At 40.1% G+C, this 24,492-nt stretch overlaps 1 protein-coding gene and 1 pseudogene across 2 annotated transcripts; one reads left to right on the forward strand and one right to left on the reverse strand.

Annotated features, from left to right (window-relative positions):
• Nucleotides 1-13,016: 13,016 nt before the first annotated feature.
• LOC144702106 (cytochrome P450 85A-like) lies at nucleotides 13,017-15,345 on the reverse strand (annotated as a pseudogene). The gene is made up of 8 exons (XR_013581184.1): nucleotides 15,115-15,345; nucleotides 14,591-14,912; nucleotides 14,355-14,504; nucleotides 14,039-14,289; nucleotides 13,871-13,957; nucleotides 13,597-13,782; nucleotides 13,347-13,471; nucleotides 13,017-13,260 (listed from the first exon to the last, which is right to left on the reverse strand). The product of XR_013581184.1 is annotated as a cytochrome P450 85A-like (transcript).
• A 3,682-nt stretch (nucleotides 15,346-19,027) lies between these two features.
• Nucleotides 19,028-21,986, forward strand: LOC144702538 (uncharacterized). Its single transcript, XM_078574588.1, has 7 exons — nucleotides 19,028-19,308; nucleotides 19,460-19,773; nucleotides 19,900-20,027; nucleotides 20,262-20,582; nucleotides 20,745-20,881; nucleotides 20,942-21,124; nucleotides 21,209-21,986. Exons 1-7 carry the CDS (start codon nucleotides 19,028-19,030, stop codon nucleotides 21,984-21,986), a joined length of 2,142 nt encoding a protein of 713 aa, XP_078430714.1.
• The last annotated feature ends 2,506 nt before the right edge of the window (nucleotides 21,987-24,492 follow it).

A 24,492-nucleotide genomic window follows, 5' to 3' on the forward strand; every position in this document is an offset into this window, starting at 1 on the left:
AACTAGAGGCAACTCTTGTTTGCACTTCTTCACCTTTGTCATTTTTACAGCGTTAACCGTTTCTTTGGCACCACATGAATTGGGCTAACCCATGGGCTGTCTGATATAGCATAATTGAATCCAGCATCTAGCCATTTCATGATTTCTGTCTTAACAATTTCAGCCATAATTGGGTTAAGTTTCCTTATGTTGCCTTATAGACTTAGAATTTTCTTCCAAGAAAATTCTATGTCTACAAGTATTTGGGTTGATACCCTTAATATCACTTAACCTCCATCCAAGAGCATGATCATGGCTTGATAAAGAAGTGAATAATTTCTTTTCTTCATCAGCTGAAAGGGATGATGATATTATTACAGGTTTACTATTACCTTGCTCTAAAAATAATATTTTAGGCATGAAGGTAATGGTTTCAATTCAATTTCAGAATGCAACCCTAATGGTGAGATGCTTGAATTATTAGAATGCAAAACTGCAAATCACTATCAACAAGAAATACTTCTTCTATACCTTGATTCAAATCATCAAAATAATACCCGCCATTCTCAAAATCATCATAAGGTGAACACAAATCATGGAAAGGTAAATTATCCTCTATTTTCTCATCCTCCACTAACTCAACAAAACAAATGCCATTCCTAGTATCCCGGGGACCTTTCATTAGTTTTGGAATTGAAATCTCAATAGTTTCATTTCCTACTTTCATGGTGACCACTCCTGTATCAAAATCGGCATTAACTCTTGTGGCTAAAAAAGGTCTTCCCAAAATTATAGGAGCATGACAAAGTTTTCCTACTATTTGAATATCTACAACAATAAAATCCACTGGGAATTTATATCCAGCAACCTGTACAATCACATCTTCCACTACCCCATATGGTTCTCTAATTGATCCATCCGCCAATTGTAACTCAATCTAAATCTCCAAATTTAAATTTATCATATAAGGCTTTTGGCATTATATTGACACTAGCACCAGTATCTAATAATGATTTACTAAATACTAGTCCTCCTATCTCACATTTAATCAAAGGAGCTCCTGGATCTTTCTTCTTTATGGGAATATTTGCGGAAATGACCGCACTTATGGTTTCGGATAATTGTATCCTTGTCTTTTTCCTAGTAGGAGTGCATAGTTCCTTAACATATTTTGCATATGCAGGAATATGCTGGATGGCTTCAGTTATGGGTATAGTGATGGTAGCATTCTTGAATAACTCAATCAAATTGTCATTAGTGGGTTTTTGCTTAGAAGATTTCAATGCACTAGGAAAAGGTATTGGTGGAGCATAGGCCTTGGGGTTAGGATCTAATGTCTTCTTTTCCTCTCTCTCACCTGTGTTCTGTCCTCCAATTTCTTCATCCTCCTCGTTTTCTTGATCATCTTCAACCACTAAATTATCACCCGCTAATTTATCATCATCCACTTTTTCTATGATTTTTCCATTCCTAAGTTTAGATATTGCATTCACTTTTCACTATTAGCATTTACTTATAGGGGGTCATGTGTATATTCATAAAAGGAATCAGAAAATGTGCTATTGGAACTATCATTATCAATAATAGAAGAGATATTTCTAGGATTAATAAGAGGTTGAGTAGGAAGTTGACCTGAATTTTCCATCTTAGGAATTGTTTCTTCTATAGTACCTTGAGTTCTCATGTTGGCTGGATTCCATCTAGCTTCTTGATTTCTTTCTAGCAACTCCATCCTTCTCATCATGAGTTGCCTTTCTTCTTCATATCTCTTTTCCCTTGCTTCATTATCCACCTGCATTTTTTTCAACATTTCTATTATAGAGGCGTTATTGTGATCAGAACCTGGATTTTGTTGAGATTGATAGGGCTGGTAATTGTTCATGGTATGATCTTGATTTTGAGGAGGTAGTCTGGGCTTGAACTGTTGCCTCTGTTGGTATGGATTACTGTTTCCATTGCTCCATTGTTGCTGCCCAAATGATGATTTTTGTTGCCATTGAGATGGCCCTGCTTGCTGTCCTCCTACAACATTCAAATCTTCTAATTGTGAAGGGTTAGTATAATCCAAATTAGAACTTGACCCACCCTGATGAGGCAACCCAACACTATTAACTGATTGAACTTGAAAGCATCACTTAAAATACACTTAAAATTTTCAGCAATATCCACTAATGATTCTTTCATTTCTCTTTCAAGTTTTTCAATCCTTTTTTCATTGTCCATACCTTTTGCTTCAAGAATTCCACCTCGTTTCCCAGGTGTATCTCTGGCATTGTATGTGCAACTTTGCCTAAATGCCCAATCCTCCACAAGATCCTCCAAGATCTTAAAGGATTGATCTGCCCTAGTGTTAATGAAACTACCTCCACTAGCTATATCTATCAATTGTTTATCTTGATAGTCTAATCCCCCATAGAAAATTTGTGCTAACTCATAATCAGGGATTCCATGATGAGGACACTTTCTGATTAATGATATAAAGCGTTCAAGCTTCACCTAAAGTGTCATTTCCTTGACAGAAATCTCTTATAGCTTTCTTTAATGCATTAGTTTTACCATATGAAAAATATTTATTAAGAAAGCATGATTGTAATTCATTCCATGATTTAAATTCTTTACCAGTCCCCATGAACCCCTCATGAGCTCTTTCCTTTAATGCAATTGGAAGAGTTGGAGCTTGATAAAGTCATGCGGTACACCTGCAAAATGGTAAGCTCCACAAAAATTAGAAAAACGATCCAAAAAATTATAAGGCTCTTCCGTGATAAAACCATGAAAAGTGGGCAATTGATTGATCATTGCAGGATCCACTTTGAAATTAGCATTTGTGAAGCTGAAATTCTAGTGAAGGCTCTGTACTCTTTGGGAGCAGCCATCTCCCTTAAAGTTCTTCCTCCTTGATCCACATTTTCTTCTTTTTCGTCTTCCAATACTCTTCTTCTTTTCTTCCATTTCCTCTTGAATGTCACCCTTCCTCTGCTGCTTTGCTGTTCAATGTCCTCCACTAACTGAGGTAGAAGAGATCTTCTACGCCATGTAACAAGAAACTCAAAAGAAACTGTTAACCTTCCAGTGAACTCAAAAGAATTTAAAAGAATAGCACAAATCTTTAGAATTGACAATTAATATCAAGAAAATGAATGAATCTTGAAAAAATTTTAAACTCAATTGACTATTTCAGACAGTTCAGAATCAGAGTTCCTCTGTATCAGAATTGTCTCAGAAATCTTGTAATCACTGTGCCTCCCAGCGGGCCATTTGATAAGCCTAAAATTTATGTTTTAATCCCTAATTTGTCGTTGTTTTCTTAGGCTTATGCAATAAAATTTGTAATTCCTTCCTCAATTAAGATTTTAGTATAATGCTGAGTAACCTAGAGAGGCAGTTTTGCAAGAAATTCTGATTGACTTAGTGAAATTGAGAAGGTTTTAGTTTAAAACACTAGAGAGAGAAAGTTAAGGAAGTTTATGGAGTTTTTATGATTTAGGTATTAAAATGATGGAATTTTTGGATGAATTTTTGTGTGGAAGTTTGAATTGATGAGAATTGAAGAACTGTAACTTGAATTTTTGAATTCTAGAGAGAGAAAGTGAAGTTTAACCTAGAGAGAGAAAGTGCATGAAATTTGGGATTTTTGCCTAACAGTCAGATCTGTCAAAATTGACAGATTTAAATGATAGGAATTGTTGAAATATGATGAAATCTAACTTTTAGGATAGAATTTTTGGCTCTAAACAGAGATCCTATGCTTCTCCTCAAAATCAATGATTCTAGGGCATATATCTTTCGCCTATGCCTTGGCGTGTTAGAACGTCTAAAAATCACAGATCTGAGAGGTGTGAAGACTTACAAGACTCTGAGAGGCTCAATCCAATTTGAACTGCTGAATCAAGCTGTGTCCTCCTGGCCAATTGTATTGGAGCTCAAAACAAAGTTCAAATTTTGCCCTTTCCTGAGCCCAATTTATAGTGTTCTTGGCTCAGAAAGGTGGTTACGAATATTACAAACAAACCCTGAAAATTTCAGGTCATTTGGAAATCAGGATGAAAAGTTATGATTTTTGAAGTTTTTAGGCTTGATTTTCTCTCTCCTCTGGTTGAACGGTTAGAGAATCCACGTGGGCGCTCCGATTGGCTGCACGTTTTTCTTTTCTCAAGCGCTAAAGCGCCCTGTGTAACAGAATGCATACAGCGCATGGTGAGTTTAATTTGCACGTAATATATGAGTACAAAGCGCTCAATGCCTCCAATTCGCCACACGCACCCCTCTGCAGCGTGCGCGCACATCATACGCGGGGAGAAAATGATTTTTAATTCAAAAAACCTATTTACTCCGCTTTGTAACAGTAAAAAAAATTCAAAGAAAATAGAAATTACTTGAAATTTATAAAAAACTTTTTGGCTTTAAACCTGAAAATGCCCTTAAAAGTCCGAATTGGATAAATACGCCTGTGATCAATTAAAAATCGAGTGATTTTTTCAATGAATTAAATATATTTTTGGCTCTAAATCACTCCAAAAAAATCTGAAAAAATCAGGAAAAATCAGAAAAATTATTAGAAAACATTTCCAATTGAAATAAATTCATTAGAAAATATATTTCTACTTAAAAAATCATTTTTCCTAAAAATAAAATCCAGAAAATTGTGCATAATTAATTAAAAGTTCATGAAATTATATAAAATCAAATTTTTTAGAAATTGCTTATCTTTTTTATATGATAACATGCAATATGGATCTTTTAGATAAAAATTTCTTATAAAATCCCTGATTTTGCATGATAAAATTGCATGTTATCAGAGAGCAGAAGACTGGGTTTCTTGGAAGACCAAGTACATGGACACGTGTGTGGCCATGGTGAGTTTAAGTCCATAGGCAGTTATGGGGGAGTGCCTATAAATATGAAGGCATTTTTGTAGTATGATGTGTGCATCAAGGTTCCTTTCTCTCTCAAAGTGTTCTTGCATCTTGTTTCTCTATGTGAGGTCAAGAGAGTGAAGGCTTAAAACCTTTTTCTCTGTGTGAGATCAAGAGAGTGAGGGCTTAAAACCTTTTTCTCTGTGTGAGATCAAGAGAGTGAGTGCTTGTCCTTCCCTTCTCTATGTGAGTTGCTGAAGTGAGAGAGCTAGGTTCCAACATCAAGAAATCAACCACGCGAGGAAGGTTGCCAGCAGCGAAGTATTTGCGGCATCACCTCCCAGCCCGGTCAACGCTCGGTCGTTGCTGCATGGGCCCAAAGCGGGTCATGTGCTGCCGTGAACATGTTGTTTGCACGTTGGTGCCGTGTGATGACCAGTCTCGGTGCAAAAGATTGAGCAATATTCGGTGGTTCACCACAACAGCAAACTCATCATGCACCTCCATCAACCATGCTGCTGACCCCCAAATGGTGCACCACGGGTCCGCCAGAGCCCCACCGTGCACTTCTTGAGCACTGTGTTGACACTCGGACCACTATCCCTGTCGCTGCGGTCTTCATTCGTGACTACACCACACTTAGGACCTTCCCACTACACGCGCACCAGCCGTTCGATCAAGTGCCACTATGGACTTGTGTGATAGTTGTTGTCGTGCCACGCTATCACTCATCTAGTCTACGACTAATGCTTCAACCTGTCCATCGTTGTTGTGCCAGTTTCACATGAATGCAATCTTTGTCGACTCTGTCATGCCAGCGCCTCCTTGGACACACTCATCGGATCTGACCAGCCGTCGGTTGTTCTTTCCCTCAATTGTCTCTGACATCCCGCTCCAGCGTTGCGCCCATGCTGCCTGTCAAGCTATGATGTGTTCTCCTCCAGCGCGACTCTCCACTGCCTCTGCCTGAACCGGCCCTCCCATCGACGAAGACCTCGACGAAGAATGATGCCCCGATGAGGTACGTTGTCCCTTTGCTCGCCAGTTATATAACTGTCTTTAGTATATTATTGATTGTGCTCCGCCGTGTTTGGGCTAGATTAGGTGAGAGAGATATGTCAAGAAAACTACGAGTTGAGTGTTTTCCTAGATATGGGTCGAGCACGACCATTACGTGTGAGTGCCAACAGGATTATTTTGTTCAACGGTGTAGTCATTGTCGTTGCTCCGACGACAGTTAGAAGGTCACCATCATTGTCACCGGTCGCCTACCCCCTGAGCTCACAGCTCAGCAAAACCCCATGAGTCGAGGCCTGCACGTACATTCGCCTAGGTCACATCATCACGTAGTTACATATTCCATTAGAAAATTATCGGTCGGACGCCATCAGTGACGACGTCCGACAACATCTAGGTATCCGAGCTTCGGCTAGATACACGACTGGACGACGTCCCTAACGTTGTCTGACATCAGACAGCTTCTTCAAGACATTCAATTGCATGGTATCTAGAAGTATCCATCCAACTAGAAGGTTGGTGGATCTACTCTCCTTCACAAAATCTTCTTGAAGAACTTGCAGGTATTCTCCTAATCAAGGAATCAAGGAGTGCTTGAGGTTTGAGCGAAGAAAATAGAGAAAGAAAAAAAGTGGGCACTCAAAATGGGTCTCGTCTTATTTATAGTTATTCAGAATTTTTCATAAAAATCCTTTGCTAATAAAGTATATCTTTCATAAATTTGAAGGTCCAATAGCATTTATTGACCAAAATTATTAATTAACTATATGAACATAAATATTGACTAATCAATGATCAATTTAGCCCTATCGATAGGTTAAATTTTCAGCGGTGGGGATGCCAAGCTACATGTCAAGCTCTGGAACTTATTCTTTGAACTCCCTTATAAAACCTTGTACATCAATGGTTACCATACATGTATCAGCCTTCACCTTCATGAGACTCAACAATGAGTTAGCGTATGTTCAATTGACAAACCCTAATCATCAAACGCCTTCTCCAATATCCTTAGTACCTTTGCCAGGTATTTATTTGCTAACTTTTCCTTGAGTTGGTCTCCTCCAATAGAGAAAGAGAGGAGGATCACATCTTGACCACTCAATCACCTAAGTGTACTTCTTACTATGTCCAAGTTAATACTTCTTTGAATCCCATGGTTAGACAATAGTAAGCTGTAGTCTAAACATACTCATCAATCAATAAGATGTCCATGGTGTCTCATGTCAATGGATCACTTAAACAATTGTCACATGAATTAACCTAATTGACACAGCTATATAAGAACTTTGAGGGGTTCATATGGATCAATTGATTAAACTCTTTCTTCCAAGAGCACCCACCATCTGCCCTTAATGTATCCACACAAATGACCACCGAATCAACCATATTTACTATGTACGTGGATGAGAGTGTGCTATTATATCTGGATAATCCAATGTCTATCTTGACTATCCATCAACTAGGAATATTTGGAATACATGTTTAAAGACTAGTGAAGACTACATTATGGTCTGGTCATAATTCACTAGGCCATTGTATGTATTCATGGACTTCGTTATAAACATCCCATGATAATAATATTTCTTTAAATAAACTTAAATAAAACTTGGTCGTGTGATTATCTTAACAACTACATAATATCCATCACATAACTGTTGGATATTTTTTGGTACTTTACAATATATATCTTGATGTATTAATGGCATCAATGATATTTATCTAGAGAGTAAACTAATTTAACTACATAAATTAAATGTTAAGAAATTTAATGATTGCTTATAACATCAACATATATATGGTCCAAAAGTATTTTCAAACATAAGATAAGTGTTCATTGTAGTCTTGTTGTTACTCATCAATGAATAAGTTTTACTTTCTTATCACTGCATCAATGACCACATTATAGCATCTTTTGGAAAATAAATATTACATAGCTCAAAATTCATGGACGGATTATTATCCCTACCATGTTCACCACTATACCCTCCTTTTCATTTAGGTTCACAATTTGGAATAATAGTGTTGCATATTTTGATAATAGGCATTTAATTTATACCATTTTTGCATCATTCGATAAATGTATCAATACCTTATTAACTGGTATTTATAAGCTATAACTCTTAATTTATAAAATTTTCAACATTTTTCTACGTTTTTATTTAGGTTCATTGGATCATTATTTAAATTAGTTAATTATTTCATAACTGAAAACTAATTTAAACTCAAATAGGTCATAGCCTCGTGTGTATATGATAGTTCCCACAATGTTTGCCACTATATCCTTCTTTATATTTAGATTGACTAGTGAAATTATCATCATCACCTATCTTAATTAGGGATAGTCACTGTACACCAATCTTAGCATCATCCAATGCATATGTTAATGCCTAAATGAGGTGTACTTATTCACCATCAATTTTTAGATTTTTAATTATGCTCCCTATATTATTTTATAATTTTATCAAAAATATATAAATAACTATAATTTTTATAGGTCATAGCATCTCTAGATGATATAATTGTTTTTCTCATTTGAACATATGAATACATTTTTTTTATTTATTTTTTGGCATTATCTAAAACATATGCTAATGTCTCAATCACTATGATTTAGATGCGATCATGTTTTCAAATCATCTTTTATCTCTTAAAATTAAAACAAATTCGTAAAGAATGAAATATTTATTCAAGTTCATTATTTAACCATTATAAATACAATTTTATTCTAAACTCAAAAAATTAAATTCATATTTATATCATTTCAATACCTCTCACACAATGAAAATATATGTGTCCGGCAAGCCATTCACACATTCCATATCTTGTTCTATCTTCATTAATACAACGTATTAATTATAGTGCACATGCAATGCCAATTATGAAGTGCATGAATACATGATCTTACTTAGTGAATTATAACAATGTGATAATATGGTGATTCACTATTCTTTAAACATGATTCTAAATTTTCCTATTCAAAGGATACTCAAAGAGGAGATTACAGTATCCAGACAAACTAACACTATCTAATCTCACTCATATGATGAATATGGTTGGTCCCGCAGCCATTAGGTAGATACATGAAGAATATATAGTAGGTGCTCCTTCACAAAAAGCTTTCATTTAATTGATAAATAAAAATACGTGAATGGTATGACACAAACCATTGATCAGGCTGATCATGACATGATTAAGTGGCCCTTAGAACTAAGACACCAAAGATGTATTGTGGACAGACGATTGTACTTTGGTTCTAGCCCATGAGTTCAGAATCATAAAATTGTAAGTAATATTAATTCAGGTGTAGCAAGAAGTTCCCAAAGATGGTTGATTGGTCGAGATGACTCAAGGTGCGATGAAGTCGTTGGTTAAGGTAATGGAATATTAGAGGTGTTCTCAAATGATTTTTGAACACATCAATATTAACTCGGATGACTGATTATGATTTGATAGTTGACCATATGCAAAGTCATCTGTAGATAATCAATTGGATGAGGGACAATACATAAACATTAATCGATAGCAGACGCGTTCCATGAGTGAGTCGCTACATAATATGTTATATCTTCTAGAGCACAAGGTGTAGCTTGGCATCTCACATGCTGGAGACCTAACTTATAGATTGGGTTAATTAATCTATAGAATGATATTTTTAAATAAGTTGGAAAGTCAACAAAGGCTAATGGGCCAATGGAGTCATTAACTCAACTAATGCATGAGCCTAGAGGGTCACAAACGAGTGATCTTTTGGACATCCAAATATATTCTTAGAGTTTGGGGGTTTTTATGAAAAAATACCCACTCAATATAAAATGGGACGGCCCGGAACAACATTCACCCATGTCAGAATTCGTCAAGCCTCGTATCCTTCTTCTCCCTTGTACCTATAGCTCTTTCCCATTCTCAATTGCAAGGGACATCGTAAGGATGATGATAGAGCGTGAATAGAGCTTGCCAAGAGGAAGATAGAAATTTGGTGTGCCATGGATCACGTCGATATGTTTAGAGGGTGCTCACTTGAGCAACTCAACACGTCTTACTTGTGGATCCAAGAAATCATGGATGATCCAAGTCTTATGATGAAGGAATCACATTTTGTTTCATTCATATCAAGGCCATAGAAACCAACATCACTATTGTTCACCAGATGTGTCATCTGTCACGCATTCATCATCCCTGCTTCAATTCACAATGACCTTCACAGTGACAGGCTCCTAGGGCTGTCTCTCGCCATGCCTATTGTGATGTGATGAATGCAGCTTGACGAACACTATGCGGGTCAACAAGGAGCGCGGTACACTAGATCAGTTAGTTTCTTCATAATTTCAGAGCCCCATGTTGTATACGCAATCTTATTTCACTATACTTGGTATGAGAAAAATAACTTGCTGCTGAGGTGGTAAATGAAAATGGCATAATTGGTCTCTAAACTATTAGTAACAAAATGACGTCCAAAGTGACTGTTGGAATTAAAAATTTTATCTTTCTGAAAATTATATTTGATTTTATTGTAATCCCAAAAGATTGGGATACCTGAGTTTGACGAAAATACCATATTTGAATATGGCGAATGAGCACCAAAATGACGCCCGAAGAACCTGTCGCAATTACATTTTTTATCTTAATGATAATGATATTTGATTGTATTTACAAAATATTAGGATAATTGACTCTCAAAGAAAATACCAGAATTGACTCAAAACTATTAGCACCAAAAGAACGCCCAAAGAGGCTGTCGCAACTACAATTTTTATCTTAATGATAATAATAGTGTAACTGTATTTAATCCTTGAAGATTATAATAATTGTCTCCAAACGAAGATGCCATAATGGACTCTGAACTATGAGCACCCAACTGACGCCCAAGGAGCCTGTCGCAAATACAATTTATACCTTAATGATGATAACATATGAATTTATCCTAATCTTTTGGAGTTAGATCATTATGACCATTGTTCACTAATAATTGTCGGATGGTACCATTTCGATGTGTTTCTACTCTATCGAACTAAAGAGAGTTGATACTTCTGAATTCCTTGAATTAATTCCGCGTCCTATTCGCAGTATGCTCATTAACAACCCCGAATCGTCATTACTGTTATGATTAATGCCCTTTCGTAGGGTATTGTCGGTATGCATTAAATCTAAGATATAAATGAATCCTTCCTTATATGAAAAGATCTTACGATATTCGGCTTTGGCATATCAGATATCTGGCATCTGTTATCCGATATCCCCCACTGCGCCTATATCCAAACTGGTATCTGATATTGGGATCAGAAACCGTCGAAAATATCAATTGGTACAATATCAGATAGTGATGCCGGGGGGCAAACACTATGTGCATCTACAACTTTCACAAAGAATTAATCATAATAGGCAGGTGATGTTTCCAAATCCTTATACTTCACCCATTATGTTGAGCATCCAAGATTTGTAGTAACTCATTGTCGTCTGCAACACCTGCCTCTCGTGTCACGGCGTAAGCTGCACATCATGGCAGAGTGGATGGAGTAAAATCACTGTTTTTATGCACTTTGTTTAGGGTATTATTTTATTATTTCTACGATAATGAGGGGTGAGTACGTGTCATGAATATGTTGGACGTTAACACTATTCCACAACCTCTTATCGTTATTCAAACGCGGGTGCGCATCTTTCCAGCAATAGTCTGCACATCTTTCCCTCTTTTTCCGTATCAATCTTACTCTTTCTTTCTTACACTCTTTGATCCCACAAGCCATCAGTGGATAGATACCTACCACGAAAATCTTATCTCCGCTTGGCTGGCTACCGGGTAGTGCCACGTCCCTCCCTCGGTCGTCTCTTTGGCCAGCTGCGACGTTGCGTTCGGCAGTCAGCAGAAGAGGCAGCCAGCCAAGTAATTTGACGAGCGGAGGCCCCCAGGAAGGACCAGTGCGCGGAAAAGGAGGGCACAATTTATATTTTATCTAGCAAGAAGGGACCGTCTTCAGAATAAGGAAGTTACTTGGACAAGATCAAGCCAACAACGTAACTGAATGAAAAAATATTTGCGTACTACCGTCCTTAATAGGCGGTTATGACTATTTTTATCGTTCTTTGTTAGCGACTCGGTTGTTTCGTGTTTCGGATGAAACCCTTTTTTATTACACCAGCACGCCGAGTGACGTGCATACTTTAGAAAAATTCAAATTTTTTTCTTCAGGCGGACAGGCAACTCGGCCAAGTGTTTCTCACAAGATACTGACATTCGTAAAATCTCATTTCATCTGTCATCCCAGCTTCCGTTGTCATTTTAGAGCTCAATTGGCCCCTTTCTCTTAATTGTATGACGTTGATTGGCTCTATTTCTCCTTTTTTTTGAGGGACTCATTGAGATAAGTTGTATTGTTAATGACTGTATGACCAGTTTGCCCATTTTTCTAGTCAGAGATGAATTGATATGTAATTAAATAGTTCTCGTGTTCCATAATAGTCAATGGTTCTATCTTAAGAGAAAGATGGGTCCAGTAACGACGTCGGAACCGACCTTTGGGGCCGCTTAAGTATTAACCGATATAGCTGGCTGGATGTGATGGGTTGAAAGGAGCCGTAGCCGCATCAATCCTGGCGAGGAATCGGTCCCGGGAAACTCCTGCAGTCCTATAATAGTGGGCTTTGATTGCACTTGTTTCGGAGTCTTCTTAGGCGACATATTACACTGTAGACTGTTCGGCGATAAATTATAAACGATGACGATCTCACATAGTGAAGTTACGGCTTGTAGAACAGCGGAAAGCGATAGAGAAGAGACGGATTTACCTTCTGGTTCTAGTTGCGTCTTTCTTTTTATGATGAGAGTGATATATGAAATGAAGTTGAAAGACTAGACAGAAGGGGGGGTCAACGCTGCGAGGTCCCTCTGCACGCGTGTCCTAGAATAATGCAATAAGTGTTTTGTGGCTTAGGGTGAGTAAAAGCCTTGAATCTCTGGTACTGTATTCATAGGTAGCGAAAGGGAATGCCATGCACATGGGTCCCCCATTAATTGGTAACGTCTTCTACGTTCCTATCTTTTGTTTCATGACAGACCAGTCATTCATGCCCCACTCAGCAGACGCCTCGAGATCCAGGGCCAAGGTATATCCGCTGCAAAGCTAAGCTTCTGTCCTCCTATGGAAAAACATGCATCCCTATGTACTCTTCTTCTGAAGGCTAGGAAATGCATTTACTCTCTGCCCTTTATGCACATTAAGTTTACAACCTCTGCCGTCTCAAACTATATGTAAGAAGTGCACGCACACACTCTCTGTGTCTCTGTTTTATCTGACATTTGCACTGGCTTCATCTTGAAGGAGATCAGATGTCCTGGATCCGAATATGAAGACCCTTCGCGGCTTCTACTCTTGGAAAGTGGAGTATCTCGTCATCGCCGACTTGCGTCCAGCTAAATCAAAAGAGGAGTTGAAGGACCACGATGAGATTGGCTTGCGAGACTGCGATCCCGAAACAGGAAAGGGGGAGAAGGCTTGCCTGTAGCGCGTCAGGAAATAGTGAAGAAATGTGGATATCTGGGCGATCCCAAGCTCCTTCCCTGGGCACAGTCTGGTTCCTCCTCCGAACAGTGTGAAGTTGGGGTGCGACTCCAAGCTCTTATCCTAGTGCAGAAACGCGTCGGCACGAGAGTCAGTAACGCACAAAACTAAGTTGCCGGGACGAACACAAATTAATAAACAAACAAATAAAATTAAAAAATGCCCGATAGGGGGAGGAATTTAGGAACCTGCCATCTCCATGGATTGAAGCGCAGAGGCTCAGGGTACTGAAAAGGGTCATAGTTACTCTCCCTCGTGTAAACGTAAGTCTTCCATCCTCTGGGAATGGTAAAACCTTCTATATCCAGGTCCTCTGTCGTCTTCCGCAAAACTCCATTGACTATCGAGGGCAACCTCATGGTTTCAAAGATCAACTGCCATGAAACAGCACCGCCGATTCCTGCTCAGCATTGACCGCACAGTTTAATGTGAAAACGAACAACAGGCTAGAGCAGAAGTTACCGCGCGGGTGAAGTTCATCGACTTGTAGTCCTCCCAGTTAATCGCGTCTTCCACTGATTTTCTCCTCCTGATTTCCACGTGTTCATCCTTGGGATGGAAACCCATTTCATGTAATCAGATGACTCGGATTTCGCGCAAATGAACGTAGAGATCAGGCGGCCATCTTACTCTGATTTCTTGCAGAGCTTTTGGATGATCATTAAGGTACTTGAGGCACATCATCGACGTTGTCGAGACGGTTTCGTAGCCGGCGTATAAAATAGAAATCAATAGATCGATTATCTGATCGTCTGTGAGCTCGCTGGCCATTTTCGAAGAGCCGCTGATGAGAGAGGTTAACATATCTTTATTCTAGTCGGCGGCCAAGCCTCTCCTCTTTCGAACCAAATCACTTAGGATGCTCCTATTTTCTTCCTTGCCTGCAAATAAACTTACTATTAGTTCTACATCGAAAAAGAGGAAACGATAGATGATATATTTATACATGGAGTCCTCGGCGATAGCTTGTTCCATGGAGATTGATAGGTAAAGACAATGAACCGAGATGGAGCTTATTGAATTCCTTCAATAAGGCTTCCGCGCCATTCCCAGAGTCTATCCCGGCGACCAGCTTCAGCGATGTCAAAAAGGACATCTGAGGAAAACCCACTAGTTTGTGTTAGAAAAATAATAGTTCTCTCATCGCGTTCCTCTAAGATCAAGGATTCAGCCAGAACCAACCTCCTTCATCTTCTCCTGAATATCGACGGTCTGGCCCCCCCAGTGTGAAACATGAGATCTCACGAAGGAGTCTAACTTGGGGAGAAGTTCCAGTCTGATGGCGGTAGGCCCCAGATGGGAAAGAATAGCGCCGCGCATGGACTTGTGGAGGGCGCCATGAACGGCGGCGACGTTCCACTTGCCCAGTATGTCTATCATTGATTGAGGGTATCCCGGAACGATACCCTTTCCTTCGTTCATGAGGATGAACCTGTTCGCGTCTGCGTCCGAGGAGATGACTGTCGGGCACCCAAGTATGTGCGACTTGAAGAGATTTCCGTACCTACAGACGAACTGTCCATAGTTTAGACAGAGAGAGGATAATGGAAGAGTTGGAGAGATAGCTAAGAGAGAAAGATAAATATATCCAGATAGAGAGAATGAAAGAGTTAGAAAGAGTGCAAGCGTTTGCGAGCGATAAAAGAAATAGAAAAGGAAACATGTAGAAACCCTACTTGCATTAGGGGGAAAAGAGAGAAAAAGACCTGGCTCGCTGGTTCTTCACGAAGTTGGGACCGCGCTTGAGAAACTTCATAGTCTCTCCCGCCAGCGGCCATCCCATGGTTCCGGGCGGAAGACGTTCGCCTCTATATCGAACATCATTCCATTTCGACAGAAGCACGCATAGGAAGAGAAATCCCACAAAGCCTCCCAAGACCAGACCAACGCTCACCATGGCGCCTTCTCTCACAACCGATGCGTCTTTTCCCAAATCCAACGCCTGTCCGTCTTTATAAGAAATTTTAGACAGGGATCTACAGAGAGAGGGAGATAATATTTAGTTCTTTACCGCGAGATTGACAGCCGGGTACGAACGTCAAATTTCACACGTGCCCACAGACGGGTAACATTCCCTCGCAGTTCCCAAAAGCTTCGTAATCGTTCGGGGTAGAAGATTCCACACACGTGCCGAGTCCACTGCCCGGCCCGCAAGGAAATGTCTTCTCCCTCATAGCGAGAGACAGAGATACACATCTGTACTACTATAAAGCAAATTGGTGTACCCTTCTGGCCTCTGATTGGCTGAGAGAGAAGAGAGAGACAGTGAGGGAGAAGAGAGAGATAAAATCTGTAACCGTTTTTTTGGGTGGTTACGTCGTGGCGTCGTGCAAAGTGTAGAAGCATTTGTTCAGGGGAAGAGATGAAGAGAGGAAGAGAGGAAGAGAGGAAGAGAGGAATAGAGGAAGAGAAGCATTTCATCTACGTTGATTCGTTCCAGCGAGAGTATGCGAAAAATATTAGTGTACTAAAACAATACGGTGTCATTGCGGTGTGTGAAAAATAATGCTACATTAAAGCTCTTCGTCAATCAACAGAATTTGTAACCATTCATATTTTTCTATCTTTACTGCTGCAATTTAACGCTACATTAATAACTCCCTAATTTTTTGAGAAATCAAGTGTTAACCATGAATTTCGGATTTATTAGAGAAATTATCAATCAATTTAAAGCTCTTCATCAATCAATTTTCACTCTCTAAAAGTTTTTTTAAATCATGTACTCTCTCTTCACACCTTGAGTTTTCATGATCATGTCTTACGAGTTGAACTCAATGATCTCCACTCCAAGGATTCAGACCCTTTGAAGATTTCTCAATGGCATCTTGCTCCCCGCGATAGCAATATCCCCGAGTGCCATACAAGTGATGCAGGGCCCTCGATCGGATGTTCACCTGGCCATTATCGATTATTTCTGGTCCCCCGATCAGAATTTAGATCTGAATTTTGAGATCTCAAACTCTCGATCGTTTCATCATTTTTAATCAATTTCAAGATCGAGATTCTGTTATCAGCAAATTTTGAGATCTTAGTCTCAGTCTGACATAAAATTTAAATTTATCAAACTTTACTGAGATCGAGATTTTCATTCAATTTCGAGATTGGTGTCCCGATCCATCAAAGTTGATTGATGAAGAGATCGACATTGAGATAATCTCGAAATGATTGAGATGGGGAGACTGAGATCTCAGTCTCATGATCAGAATTTATATTTAATCAAAAGATTATGATCCATTGAGAACTTCGATGTCCATGCATGAGAAATTTTCTCGATCTCTTCATCTTTCTGTATCACTGAGATCTAAATTGACTACGAGCAGAATCTGGATCTCGAAATTAAGTGCTTTTGATATTGATCGGGAGACTGAGATCTCAAAAATTCTGCTCATGATTGCAACCGATTTGGATTTTGATTAAGACTGAGATCTCGAAATTGTCTAAGATCAGAATCCCGATCTGAGTCAATTTCCGATCAGAATTTTAAATCTCAATTATGATCTCAATTTCTGGTCTCTCGATCAGAATTCAGATCTCAATTTTGAGATCTCAAACTCTATATCGTTTTGTCATTTTCAATCAATTTCAAGATCAAGATTCTGTTATCAGTCAATTTCGAGATCTTAGTCTTAGTCTGACATAAAATTTAAATTGATCAAAATTGAGATCATAATTTTCAAAATTGACTGAGATGAAGATTCTGAACACCTTTGAGATCGGTCTCCGGATCGACCCAAATTGATTGACGAAGAGCTTTAAATTGCTTGATGAAGTGATTGATATTGATTGTTGAAGAGATTGACATTGAGAGAAATGTAAAATTGACTGAGATGGGAGACTGAGATCTCAGTCTCCTAATCAGAATTTATATTTGATGAAAAGAATCTGATCGATGGAGAATTTTGATGTCCATCGACGAGAAATAACCTCAATCTCTTAAGCTTATTAATCAATGAGATCTAAATGTGCACCAACTGTTGAAAAGTGCAATTAGCGTACACAATCTGGAACATCATCGAGCTGTCCAGCTTTTCCAATATATATAAGAGAAAAAAATAATTTAATTATTAAATTTTATTTTCGCTTCCTATTGGGAGACAAAGATCTGTGATGGTACATGGTAGATTCAAAGAGAAAATTGATACGTAAATGAAATCTACTCTTGATTTAATGGGGTTGGCTAGATCCTGATGGCAGCCAAGAGGTCGATTTGATCAAAATGGGAGTTACTTGATCAAATCAATCCATTGTTGCAGTAAGAGGAATAGAACATTGTGTGTCTCTATTCAAGGACTTTTATGGGGCAATCCTAGATGTGAACTTAAAAGGGGACGCGTTAAAGCCTATTTGTTGATAGCATATGTTGATCAAACATTACGCCCTTGATTGATAAGGAAGATCAATCATTTGGGCTCTCTCGCAGATTGGTCCCTGACGGTTATCTAGATTGGCATAAATTCTGTGGTTGATGAACAATTACGAATGTGCAACATGCCCATAGGGACTAGGTGAGGCCTGCTCCATCACCTGTCCTCTATGCTGTCACCAAACGAAATGGCCTTTGTTTTTTTCCTTTCTGCCATCCGTCTACGAGCTTCAGACCTCTGTAGTTCACCTGAGTGGCTGAAGATGAGATATTTCTTACCTCCCAGAATGAGTGCGGCCTTGCTTTCTCTGTCTTATCTCTCCACCCAAAGCTCGCCTTGCGAACGGATCGATTCAAGGGATTGCAATTCCCATGCCATGTTTCCATCATATTATATTCCTCATAAATTTTGATTGAGAAGTTTATATACGAAAATTTGATCCCAAAATTGTCCTCGGAAATTCAGATAGCGATTGAGAATTTTTGTTATTTCCCAGACATTCTGATTATTTTTGGAAATTCTGACTATGCCTAGAAATTTTGATTGCCTTTCAGAAATTCTGATTGCTATCCCTAAATTGTGCTTGGAAATTCTTATTGTGATATAGATATTCTGGTTTAGGGATCCCTACTTTGTGACTATGCTTCCTAATAATCATTGTGATCCCTAAATCCCTCATTTCAGATTGAGCAATTGATATCCACATTTTCAGACGTCATTGGATCAGAGATAGAAGATACCCAATTTCTGAAATCCCAAGGTTTGACGTCATTCACATTGTATATATAGTTTTACAGTCTTCTATTCATCTCGCTCTTTCTAATTTAGACTTTGTTATTCCTTCACACCCGAAGTCAACGGCTGGCACGCATTATTCTATCGCTCCTGATGTCTTAAAAAAGAAGGACTACTCAATAGAAGGTATAGTTACATTTTCCTGAATAAATATAGTCATTGGCATAAAAAATGCTAAATATTATTTTAATGCCCATTTTCACCTCTACTGTATGAGTAATGAAATATTATGTCCCATGAATTATTTCGGTATTTCATTTAATACTTTTTTCTTACAGCTAATCTATGTTACTATTAATAGGTTGGTATACCCATCTGAACTATGATTGCAACTGTAATTGAGGGCAACCGTCGGGCCAAAAGAATTGCGTATCGTCGATCGACGGGATCAGCGAATGTGAGGACATTCCTCGCAACTACACGCAATGTGGAAAATGTTCAACCACATTCTCTCAGAGGCATGAATGCATCATGTGCATCATTCCACGCAAGGATACAAGAATGCAAACCTAGCTCCAGCCAGCGAAATCCAGTGTTCCACTTATGCTGCAAGGACGACAAGGCTGCATTGACAGCTTTTCTCAAGCTGCCGTCACTGCTTCTTGATCTGCTCGATGGTACGACGGAGGAGGCAAAGCAGTACCACAATTTTATTCGAGCTTACAATTCTGCTTTCAGTTTCACATCAAGCGGTGCAAATTTTGACCGTTCCATCGCCGACAACCATGTCAGTGTGTACACGTATCGAATCCAAGGCGTTGTCTATCATCAGACCTCAAATGCTCTATTGCACCCTATTTGGACAAGCTCCTTCCTTTGCTCAAATCTACATCTACAACACAGCCTACCAGACCGAACGCCAAAGCTCAATCTTCCCTGATCTGCATTGTAGCATCCTTGAAAAGATCCACTACTGTCTGACTATGGTCAATCCGTTTGTTCGTCAATTTCAAGCAAACAACAAAGAAGCACTTCTCACCGCATCCACCCAAGAATTTGAGCTACGATTTGGCAAGCCTTCTATCCCTGACAAACATTATGATCAACCCACAGGCTTTGAAATTGCTGTTCTTATGCCTGGTGATGGAAAGGAAGGAGATGGAACGCACAGCATTGTTCTTCGGAAGCGTGGTGGGGGGCTGCAGTTCGTGAATCAGCTCAGTGGAAATTATGATCCGCTCCACTTCGTGCTGTTATTTCCTTATGGTACTCCGGGGTGGAACCGCCAGCTATAAGAAAGAATCAAAGTGACGATGAATCAATTTTATGCCTACCACTTCATGGTTAGAGACTCATGAAGAGTGCTTTATCTTTCTGGCTGGCTTTTTCAAGAATATGTTGTGGATGCTAACGCCAAGGTTGAAGAATCTCGCCTTCACTGGATTCGATGCATCCAGGTGACATTGCGTGCATGCCTCTACCAAGGGTTGATTGATCAAGTTGCCACCGACGATGTTGATGTGCCTGCGGGGAGGATGATCATTTTCTCACCTTCGTTCTCTGGCAGCCCACGCTAAATGCAATGGTTGTACCAGGATGCTATGGCCATCGTACGAAAGATGGGACAGCCAAATTTATTTATCACGATGACTTGCAACCCAAAATGGCCCGATATCATGAAAGCTCTACTATCTGGCCAGAAGTCACAAGATCGATTCGACCTCTACTGTCACATTTTCTGATTGAAACTAAAGGAGCTCCTCCATTTGATAATAGATAAGGAAATATTTGGCAAATTAAATGGTCGTGTGTACGTTGTCAAGTTTCAGAAGCGTGGTCTCCCACATGCACACATGCTATGGGTACCGGACGGTCCGTACAAGCCAAAGACCCCAAAAGACATCGATAAGATAGTGTGTGCTGAACTACCAGATCCCAACGACCAAGAGTTGTTTGACTGTGTGGAAACACATATGATTCATGGCCCTTGCGGTTCTACAAACCCAAGATACCCGTGTATGAAGGAAGGGAAGTGCTCCAAGAAGTTCCCCAAGGAGTTCATCGGCTGGACACAAGTAAACATTGATGGGTACCCTCTCTACCTACGTCGCAATAATGGTCGCATGATCTAGAAGGGTTCACATCTCATTGATAACCGCAGGGTTGTTCCATATAACAAGTATTTGTGCAAAGTTTACAACTGCCATATCAATGTGGAAATCTTCTCTTCCATCTAGTTAGTGAAGTACCTGTACAAGTATGTCTACAAGGGCCATGATCGCATTCAAGCAAGAGTTTCTTCAAAGTACGCTCCTATAGACATTGTCATCGTCGGTACAACTCCAAACACTTCGTCACACGATGAAGCCCAACAGTATCTCGACTCCCGATATCTATTTGCATCAGAATCTTTTTGGCGTATCTGCCAATTCAGCATGCAAAAAATGTATCCAACTATGTATGCCCTCCAAGTTCACGACGAGAATATGCCATCTGTGGTGTACGTAGAAGGTGAACCGGTCAGTGAAGTCATGGACAGGTCAGAGCGCACGCCCCTCACAGAGTGGATGCGATACAACATGGAGCATCCGCAAGATGAACTAGCCAAACAGACACTGTACTGTGACTTCCCATTTTATTACACGTGGAACGACTCCACTATGCGTTGGTCATGACTTCAGCGACTACAGTGTATCAGAAGGGTGCACTTTGTGTGCCCTAGCGACAATACGCGATACTACCTCTGGTTGATGCTTCATCATGTTCTAGGAGCAACATGTTACGAAGATTTGTGCACCGTTGATGATGTTGTCTATGACACGTATCAAAGAGCTGCTGCTACGCATGGCCTACTCCACTCCGACGCTGAGTTCCACAACAATCTTGCATTGGCATCAGGCGTTGCTTCTCCCTGTCAACTTTGCGAGCTCTTTGCGATGATGCTACTCTATTGTGAAATCTCACAACCAGTCGTGCTTTTTGAAAAATACCTTGAAGCCATGTCGGAGGACATCCGTTTTGAGAACATTGCCTCACAAGTGACTAACCAGATACAACAAAAAGTGTTGAGCACACTCGAGTTAATCCTATACCACAATGGATCTTCACTCGCAGCATTCCTAGGGTTGCCCCAAAGCATCGAACTTCAATCGATAGATATAGTATGCAGGCCAAGCAATGAAAACAACATCTTGAATGTGATCCTTGTTGTAGAACACCTACAAGGCATGCTAAATCAAGAACAAAGACAACTTTACGACGCAGTATTGGAAGCCATAGAATCAAAGAAACATGCTAAGGAGGCCAAAGTCTTCTTTGTTGATGGGCCTGATCGATCTCGTAAGACGTTTCTCTACTCAGCTCTTCTTGCAAAGATGAAGGCCTCTCGCCTCACCGCCATATCGACTGCGAGATTCCTATTCAACATTCAAGATTCCTATTCCTGTCACTCACATCTCAACGTGTGGATTCTCACCTGACTCGATGATCGGCCGATGATCAGCAAGTATTATAATTGTGGACGAAGCTCCAATGATGCATCGCCACGTTTACGAGACACCCAATCGATCTATTCGTGATGTGATGAAGACTACTAATGCAACTTTGGAAAATGTTCCTTTTGGCGGCAAGGTTGTCGTGATGGGAGGCGACTTCAGACAAATGCTTCCAATCATACAGAAAAGGCTCACGCTCAATGATCATCAATTCGTCCCTTAACCGAAGCGATGTATGGCACCATTGCTCTATTTTTCGGCTCAAAACCAATGTCTGTCTTTCACCTGACCAACAAGCGTGGAGCGAGTTCTTACTTGCCGTCAGAGAAGGACGTGTTGGCCTTGATGTCTATCTTCCAACTGAGATTCAGCGCGTCTCCTCTCCGTCTAATCTTATTGCCCAAGTTTATGGTACCTTTAAATATGGCTCAAATCAGTTGTTAGCAAAGACGATTTTGACACGTCTGAATGATGATGTGGTAAAGGTCAACAACATGGTGGTTGACATCTTTCCATGTGAAACGATGAAGTACATCAGCTTTGATGTAATCCCTCCTGGCGAAGTCAACAACGAATCCCTCTACCCAATCGAGTTTCTGAACACAATTGATGATGCGACAATGCTGCTCCACAAGCTCCGACTCAAGATTGGCTGCATCGCAATCCTTCTCCGAAACATGAACACAGTGCTAGGTCTATGCAACGGGACTAGGTTTCGAGGGGATGGTTTCTTCCCAACAATGTTGCAAGCCACAATCGTTAGCCAAGGGAATTTCTATGGTGAAGTTCATCTCCTACCATGGATTGCGCTCTACCCATCGCAATCAACGCTTCCGTTTCAATTAAAGCGCCCTTCAGTTCCCAATTCGACTGGCCTTCGCGATGACGATTAACAAATTCCAAGGACAGACTCTCGACACGGTAGGGTTATATCTACCAAACCCACTTTTCACTCACGGCCAACTCTACGTTGCTCTCTCAAAGACGCGGATCGATCCAGCAGGAATCGTGTTCTGCGATGGCGGTATGAACAACTTGCATGTGACTAACGTTGTTTACACAGAGGTTTTCCATTAGGAGATGTTGAGTCAAAGATCGTAGAAGATGAGCTTCTACGTTCTCAAGTACAACCTCAAACTCTCTCTCCACCTTCTCATCACCATTATCTTCCAAAAGAAATATCCATCTTGATTTCAGCTTACAGGAACCATTCTCTCTTCCGCGCTCCACTAAAATGATGATCATCATAATCATCAACGTAGACATCATCGTCGACATCATCATCGTCATCATTGTCATGGCAAAAGATCTATCCCAGGAAAGAGGGCTAGGCCAAGGAGTTCTTCACCGTGGCAAGCCAACACAGAGTTGGAATCCTTTTCATCATATGGATGAGAATGAATCTTCACGATCTGAGCTTCTCCGTTGTCGCAATGCAACACCATGGGCTTCCTGGGCAACAAGACATGCAAGTTCTAACTTACGTTTTCCCCCTCCTCCTCTCTCTCTATATATATAAAATCTCATATTTGCCTACCAAGGTGCATCTCAGTTAGCTTCTTTCTTCAGACTAAGAGCCTCTGCTTTGTCCAATGCCATCAGTTGTCCGTCGGGGTCGTAGGAGACGATTTGTAGTGAAACTGCATCGCCGCCAAGATGCTGCCTACATCTCGATATTTACGCCTACCATCTACGGCACACACCAAATCTCTCTATCTTTCTTCTCATCGCAAAAATTCCCAAAATCTGACATCCCTTTAATTTCAGCGTCTAGGATGTCGTTCTACCATCCGCGCTGCACTGAACCAATCACCATCATCATCATCGCCATCATCGTCATGGAAAAATTGTTAACTTTAAAGATGGCCAAGACTATAAGTTATTCATCGTGGTGAGCCAACTGACGGTGGAATCCTCGTGATGTGTGGGTGAGAGGAAGCCTACGGAATTATCTCCGCGATCTAAACTTCTCCACCTTCCCAATGTGGCACCAATCTTTCTTCATATAAACAGCTTCAGCTTCACCCTCCGCTATTTGTCATCCAGCGAACAATCATAGTTGAGGCAACAATGATGCAATTGCGTCGCTAACAAAACAGACATGCATCTTGATATTTAAGTATTAAGATCCTCTCTCGTACCTCCTTCCTCCACCTGCAGCAAAGGAAACCCCTCGACCACAAATGAGAAACATTCCCTATATCAAGACACTAAGTACACAATATACATAACGTAATATTATACTATACTTTATTTTGAAGTGCTTTCTATACGTTGGCGAAGGCAGAGGCGATGAGCGATGACGGTAGAGACCAAACGCTCAAATTTTCACATAATGACCAAGTGAGGCCTGCTCAGCCACCCGTCGTCGTCAATACTTTTCCTCTCTTTCACTGTCCACAATCTTGAGATCTGTGTGGTTCATCTGAGAAGCTAAAGATGAAATTGTTTTATCTCCAAGAATGAAAATGGCCTCGCTTTCTATCACCTC

This window comes from Wolffia australiana, chromosome 4 (assembly GCF_029677425.1).
Source record: "Wolffia australiana isolate 7733 chromosome 4, ASM2967742v1".
NCBI lineage: Eukaryota > Viridiplantae > Streptophyta > Magnoliopsida > Alismatales > Araceae > Wolffia > Wolffia australiana.